This window comes from Convolutriloba macropyga, chromosome 6 (genome assembly GCF_964194025.1).
Source record: "Convolutriloba macropyga chromosome 6, txConMacr16.3, whole genome shotgun sequence".
NCBI lineage: Eukaryota > Metazoa > Xenacoelomorpha > Acoela > Convolutidae > Convolutriloba > Convolutriloba macropyga.
In genome coordinates, this window is record NC_134473.1 from 25,257,236 (window position 1) to 25,265,116 (window position 7,881).

Sequence of the window (7,881 nt, forward strand, 5' to 3'; positions counted from 1 at the left end):
GAAACGCAGTTAATGCAACCATGGTAACCACGATTCCAACTGTGTTATAACTAAATATCTAAGTAAGTCCAGCCCATGGTTATTTCTGATTTTCATCCAACTTGCACGTTCTCATGTGCATATTTTGATAAATATGCAAAGAATTTATTGCTCCCTACAGCAAACAATAATCACTCTCAGTTCACAATTAATCAAGAAACGACATTGCAAAACAAGAAGAGGGGTCGCGCTAAAGATTTTCGGTTATTTATATGAGTCCATGGGCCAGTTAATTAAATTAAATGCCTTAGGTTCATCAATGTTTTGTTAATCAAGCTGACCAGATCTTTCGATTTACAATTTCCGTAAAACTAAGTTTCCATTAGAGTAAAAAAAACCAAGTGCCGTGATTACTACTTTGAGAAAATTTTTCATTTAAAATCTGCTCTTTTGCTTTTTTCGGACATTTATCAGGCTTCTATCTGTCAAAGCGTTGAGTCAATCACTTGAAAAATTAAGTTCTGATGATGAGATCCTTTTTTCATGTGGCTCTTGTTTCTGTTCTCTTCCATACCGGAAAAGTTTTTCCGACAAAAGCTAAACATATCTGCGCATTTCAGCCCAGCAAATTTTGTTTGGTCTTTAATTGGCGTTGTCTTTCTTCGTTCAAAATATCAAAAATTAATATAACGGAATTATTTTAAATTTGAAATCCACGTGCCAATGGGAGTTAAAATTATTGAAAGAAGCTTTTTAAACAACCTTGCTTTGAATAAACATTCAATTTTGCCTGCACTAATAGCAATTTCCAACTTTTCACACTCAATATGATTGAACTCAAGATTATAAGTTTTAATTTTTGGAGCTGCTCTTTGATTCTGCGTTGTCCAGAACACACAAATTGTTGATGTATACATTATCAACGGTGAATTTTCTGCTCTAGCTAAAGTCGCGGTGGCGTAAGCACAAAATAATAATAAAATGAAAAAACAGCTTTTGTTATATTAAATTTGATAAAATAGCGTCCTCTCAATTACTATTAACATTCACAGTGACCCTTGGGTTTGACATATCCTTTTTTAAAACTTTTTGTCCCATCTATCTATCATTGCTGAAGACTTGTTCAGTATATTCGTTGTTCAGTTTAGTTAAGCATTAATCATTTAATTAATCATTTTTTCTTTTTTATATAGGATTAATTTTCACTGAGAGCATCTGAAAAGAATCACTTGAAAACTTATTCAACAATCTTTTCAAGAGTATGTGTAATTGCTTTTGTCTTACTAGCAGCTGGCAATTTTGAAGAGTGTCCAATAAATTGTTTATTATGACGCTCTCACTGGTAAAGTTGATTGACTGAATGGTGGTCTACATATGTCTTAATGAAAGTTGTCGCTAAGTTTCCATAAAATTTTCCAGAAAAGGTTGAAAAGATCAACTGCAAATTTTCTTCTGCGAAATCAAAGTTAACTGCAACGCAATAATTTTAACAATTAATGTACCTTATGATCAAAAAGATTTTCTGAGCGAATGAAACCGTTACACAGATTGTTAAAAACGTACTTTTTAAAAAAAGCCCAACCCTGCCCTTGAACCATGTGATCATTTTGGTTTTAATTACTGTTGTTTATTCGCTGGAGACGAAATTAGGGCAAGCTTATCTGGTCCTTGAAACTTTTTGCAGGGTCCTGAAAACATGGCCTTGAAAACTACCTATCTTTTTTAATGCCTCAACTTGTTTTCTCAATTTCCTTCTACTTCTAAAATTATTTCTACAATTATTATCGAAAAACATTTTTAGGAGCAAAAAAATGGATGGCGGCCAGAGTCATTCAAGATAAATGAGAGATTGTTAATTTTTACAATTTTCTGATGCAATAATGAGTTACAATATGCTTTGCTTTGTTTGTTTCAAGTGTCTGTTCAATTGCCATAACAAGAATTCTGCAAAAATTAGCAACATTACAGCAAAAGTTTAAAGTCCAATTTTTAAACATAATTCTCAATTCAAACTAAAACGATTGAGGTACTTAATTTTTAAGTTGTTTATGGACGCACAATTTTGAAAATCAAGAGTTTTGAAAATCTTGCTTTTTATATAAAATCAAGAGGACGCAAACTTAACTCTCACTTATCTGTTACGGATGAAAAATTGATTAGAAACACCAATTGTTCTTCCAAAAACTCAGCCTTTTTTGGGAATCTCAAGACCAGATAGAAGGTCCTGAAAGTTCTTTTTATTGAACAGTCATTTGAATACAGTTCTCGCAAAACAATATGGTAATATCTTTCTCATTATTTATCGGAAATTGCCCCAATAGACAATTCAAAGTAACTCAACAAAGTCAAATTCAGTTTGGTTATCTTTTTTGATTTTTTTGGGGCACGTTTTTCCCAAGAACATGCACATTTTTTTAAGGTTTCAAGAGATAATTTACAAAACTTCTAGTTTAGAGTAGAACTAGAAGTTGAAGGGCGACTGCTAAAAATCGACAAAGTTTATTCGAAACAATTTTTAATGATCTAATTTTCAATGCAAAACACGTCATTGAAAAACTTTTAATTTTTCAATCTACTTTTTCGCGAAATTTTCCAACGCAAATTTGTATGATTGTGATCGTTCAAAAAATTGAGAGTTAAGTTTAGTTTTGCTTTTTGGCTAAACATATTTTTATACATCAATTTTTTATGTAGTTGTCTATCCCTTTTATCTGAAAATTTGCGATATTTACCTTTGTACCAAAAATTAGAAGAAACACATAGTTGTAAGTCAAATTTTGTCATACCGTTCTCGTTTGCTTTAGGCATGCTTTGAATTTTTCATTCAAATTTTGAGGTTCCGACTCTTGGAACACATTTTTTTTAAGATAACTGACCAAAGTGTTCGCTTCATAGATGTTACTTTTTAGGACTATAACAATTTTCAATATTTAATTATGGTTGATTTTCAGTCCTTTGAATTCCAGTTTGGGTCGTTAATGCTCCTTTTATAAGCAGAGGTTGTGAGTAGGGAAAAGTTTCGTGATTCGTTGTAATTGCACTTCATGTTTATATGTTATGCATGTGTGTTTTAGTGAGGTTGGACCGGAACACTGAGCTGTTGTTCAATGAGCGGTGTGACGCCACAGTGGCAGCATGCCCCGCCCACCTGAGCGTCAGGGACGCATCCCCCCTCTACTCGGGTTACTACTCCTGCCAAGTGTCCGACACCCGCGGAAGTGCCACCACCATGTACGACGTCGACATTCTAGGTCAGTCTCAAAATAAACCCAAAGCCCAAATCCAACTCTACACCCCTCCCCCTCTCCCTTTGCATACCTTCCATTAGATCTCGACTGTACCTTCTGCTCGCTTCCTCAAGTTGCCCTGCAGCTGTGTGTAACTACAGTTTTTTCACAATTTAGAAACCGAGATTTAGAAAATAATACTTAATTACAGTCTTATCAATCACTCAATCATGCTTGTGCTTATTATAAACCTTTCATTAAATTGCTTGATGTTCATTTATGTACTCCTGATTGCAGGAAATTGGAGAAATTTCTTCCCAGTCGTGAAAGTTTCCAAAAATTTTACTATCAAGTTCATAGCTTTAACGGCAGTCGTGCAATAATTTAAGCGAGTTAGAAAGTGCTAAACATTGTTTTCTCTCTCGATACATGACTCCCAGCTATGAAGTTTGACAAAGTAGGACGCCACCCCACCAGCAACGTCTGCTATTTTCATTTCAGACAGGTTTTTACTCCAAATGACAACAAATAAACATGGTTGTTTTCCAAGTTGTATGGCATAATTTAGGATAGACTGCGGATATGTAAATATTGGTGGGTGGTGTCTGAACATTCTTAAATATCCTCCTTTTCCCCATATGCTTACAGTTAAATTAGTTCAACTATTTCATTCTTCGGTGCTTGTTCAATATTGACAATAGGTTCATCCTAAACTATGTTCCCTTCTCAACAGGTTAATTATACTGTCTCGAAATCAAGCAAACCAATTAACCTCTGTCACAAATACCTTTTTCCAATTACCTAATTTGTCTCAATTTAATCAATGGCGGTTGGAAATATTTAAACTCAATATTATGTTTTATTTTCCAGTTAATCAACTAGTAAAGATTAGTAGCTTTATAGTGCACTTTATATTAACCTAATATGAATTCTCGTGGAAATCCCTTAGTGCTCAAGATATGACATTAAGGATCTTTTCCGCTAGCGCCCCCCCCCCCAGTAAGTTAGGCACCCCCCATTTGTATATGTTTTAACATTTTGTATGCATTTGAATTATTACATGTGAATACGCGTAAGTGGGCATTTAGAAAATATTAACAGAGCTGTGGTTCGAAATTAATACGTGCATAATAATAACGAACTGCGTATAATGTAAACATCAACCAAAAACTTGTTCTCATTGTGTTTTTAGGAATTACGTGCTTTGTAAAGGGGTCTACTACTTTGATTTTCCTGAAAAATGTTGCAAATGAGGTTGTTGATGTATTGTACTAGGTACGTAATCATGATCATAAGTAACCTTTGCAGAAGGGAGCAAAACAATAATATTTGGGGGGTGCCTAAGTTTCGGCCATATAGGACTGGGGGGGCGCTAGCGGAAAAGATCCGACATTAATTCATCTAGTTTTCAATCCATTCATCAATGTAATCACTCCTGCATGATCTTTGTGAGTTCCTATGTTATTTGACTTCAATGTCCGCGGTAGACATCAAATCGAGGTAGCTGATAGCGGGAATTGTTTGTGTATACTGTAAGGTTTTTCCATTGTTACTTCTGTAGCTTCCTATTCAAGAAACTACCAGTTCATTCCCAATATTCCAGCCATTCAAATAATCATGGAAAGGATTTTTCGAAAAAAATTATAAGTTGCATCTTAAGCAGTCCGTATAAATTATAACTATTGTTATTCTAAGAGACATCGTAATACTTACAAATATATTCACAAATATTCAGAAAATAGTTGAAATATCTTCGGGTGTTTCAAAAAGAATTGATGAATATTTTTGGAGTTAGAGTTTGTTTTTCAAAATAGCAGCGCCATAAATTTTTGAATCTGATCTGAATTCTTCTCACACTCTTATATCCTTTTTCTCTTATAGCTTGGTGTAAACGTAGCTCTATTGAATCGTGACAAGATGATATCTTCAAATAACAAATTCTTTTCGTATTTATCTCCCAACGTTTTCGAAGCCCAAACAAAAACAAATTGACGGCTGAAATTGGAAAGTTGCTTGAAGCTTCCCGAATTATTTTTTTTTTACTTTTTGTTGTTCTGATTTCACATATTCAATGTTTGCCCAACTATTACTGTTTTCAACTAAATCAAATCGGAAAAGAACTAATTGATGTGTCGATTTAGCGTAGGTGCCCGCAAATGTTGACTATTTTTAACTTTTCAATTTTGTCTGATTTTTCTTTTAAATCAAAAATGACAAAATTCCAGTACTGCTCCTGTTGGATCAGATATTCCACAAAATAGAGCCTCCACTTTGTACACAAAGTACCTTGTTCATGAAGCCAGAGAAACCAGCAAACATTTAAACGAAATATTTCAATTTCGTTGTGTCTTCCTAGTTCTCTAAAAAAACGTATCCTTTAGTTTTCGTGTACATCAAGAGCATGGCAGTTCTTCCATTAAGATCAACTAAATAGATAATAAGTCTTTAGAATATTAGTTTAAGTGTTCAAAGGAAAAATGAAAAAGGCTGAAATTTTCGTTTTCGTGATGTTGGAATAATTGCAAAATATAACGATCCTCAGGAGTCGATGAACATAACAGCGCCTCATGTTGCAGTACTAAATTATTAGTGTAATGATATTGTTTACTATCGTTTAAGTGTACGCAGAGTTGATCTGGTTTGTATTTTATGCGGTGTCTAGTTGGCCACATTTCGTTTTTCATTTTTTGAGAGTTTTGTTAATGCAGTGAGCTGGAACTTTGTGCTTGCCTGTTTACGTTCAAAGCTGGGGGCGATTCTTTCGTTTCACTTGCTCATTCTGTAGTTTTTTTCTTGGATGAATTTAGAGAACTTTACCTATAGTGTGACAACTACGGGGAATCTACCTTTCATAGTTTCTTCAATGCACAATGGCTGGCAATTCAAATACGAACCAATGATGTTTTTTTTTAATTTTGAGTATACTTAGGTTGTAACTCATATGTTTTCAGATATAATATGGTGAATTATGTCAAATACTTTTCATATATATATATATATATATATATATATATATATATATATATTATATATATATATATATATATATATATATATATAATTTCTCTGAGAACTGATATCTTATTGGACATCGAAATTTCTGAGATGTTAATTGAGATCAGTTGTTAATTCTTTAATTTGATTTTGAACAAAAACCATTTATAACCTCAAAAATTTAAAAGAAAAAGAAAAGTTCAGAGTTAAAACTTATACTGGAATGCGAATTTTAAGTTCATAAATCTTATTTCTAAGGATTGATTTTGTTTTTACAGTTTTTTAAAGCTTTAAAAAATTGATTAATATGTTTTTCATGATTCATAACTGGCAAGATTCGTACAAGAAGTTTGCATGTTAATTGAATCGTCGTGCAGAAATGCAAGACTTAAACCCTCCCATCTCTAGCGTGGGGATAGGGACTATAATGGGAAAGAACTGATCACTTTGTAATTTGTGAAAAATGAAAACAACCAAAATGGAGAAATCTTTCAATGTTGCTCGCCGACTAAGGTAGGTTTGTTAGTACTTCAAAAAATAATTGAAGAAGCCCCTTTTTACAGACTGAACAGACGCGTAAGTCCATGAAGCATGCATTCAAAGATTAACTCGACTTTATGATTGAGAACAATCTGCGCTATCCTGTGCTGAATTACCTAAACTGTGGAAGAAAGCGCAAGGTCAACTGTATTGTATTTCTTGACTGACAATTTAGACGGCTTAGGACTTTCTATTCGCAACGGTATCATATATATCTCTCTCAGAGGTTCAACTGCTCTTTTTATTTTATCCGTTTTTAGTCAAATTAAGAGGCAGGTCATTATATTTGTCTGACATTTTACTCTTAAGCTTATTTGAAGACTACATTATTGACTGACGCTTAATGTCCAGTGCTAAAGTTAACCCTATCTTGAGTTTAATTAATCTGATGTAATTTATTATATTCCGTTCAATTTTGGAAACAGATTAATTAAAAAAACAATCACCTTATAACAGACCGATGTGATGACGAAGTCACATGGCCTAATGTCGGTCGACTGTGACTCGCAGAAACCACAATCATTTAGTTAGTAACCAGAACTCAAGCGCGTCAATAAACAGTGTTTTTTATTGAGCTGGAAACAGACAGAATGATCTGTATTGTCCTGGGTCGAAGACTTATCCCAAAATGATTTAAAAATAATTGCAGTAAAAATCTTTTGTGATATAATTTTCTGCTATATACATTTCACTCTTCAGGATAAAAAATGTTCTCCGTTGACACTTTTTTGTTGTTTGTTTTCTTTTCCAGTTATTGTTCCATTTTATCCTGTGATTTCCCGCTTTTCCATGTCATAAGATGAAGTTCAACTCATAGTGCGACCTCTTTTTCCGATATCAAACATGAAAAATGTGACAAAAGTTGTTCATAATTATTAATGATGAAAAAACAAACATACAATTATTTATTTTACGATCCCTCCGCAATTATTTTTTTTATTTGTTTAGCCTTCAATGTACAGATAAAATATTTTGCGAGTATCTTTTACGAGATACTGTAGAATATTTCGATTCAGCGTAAAATTAAAACAATTGTTAATCGTCCCAACATTACTTGTTGTATATTATGTTTATAACAATGAACTTCAGCTAATACTGGTCATTTTTCAAACAAATAGTTCGATTATTTTTCTCCATCTGA

At 33.2% G+C, this 7,881-nt stretch overlaps 1 protein-coding gene across 10 annotated transcripts in view; it reads left to right on the plus strand.

The window, feature by feature from the left end:
* The window catches only part of LOC142341591 (uncharacterized), a 499,295-nt gene that overhangs the window by 231,634 nt on the left and 259,780 nt on the right, over nucleotides 1-7,881 (plus strand). For all 10 annotated transcript variants that reach the window (XM_075392645.1, XM_075392646.1, XM_075392650.1 and 7 more), the window contains one exon: nucleotides 3,054-3,230. In XM_075392645.1, coding sequence (XP_075248760.1) covers nucleotides 3,054-3,230 — 177 coding nt within the window. The remainder of the gene's footprint in view (nucleotides 1-3,053; nucleotides 3,231-7,881) is intronic.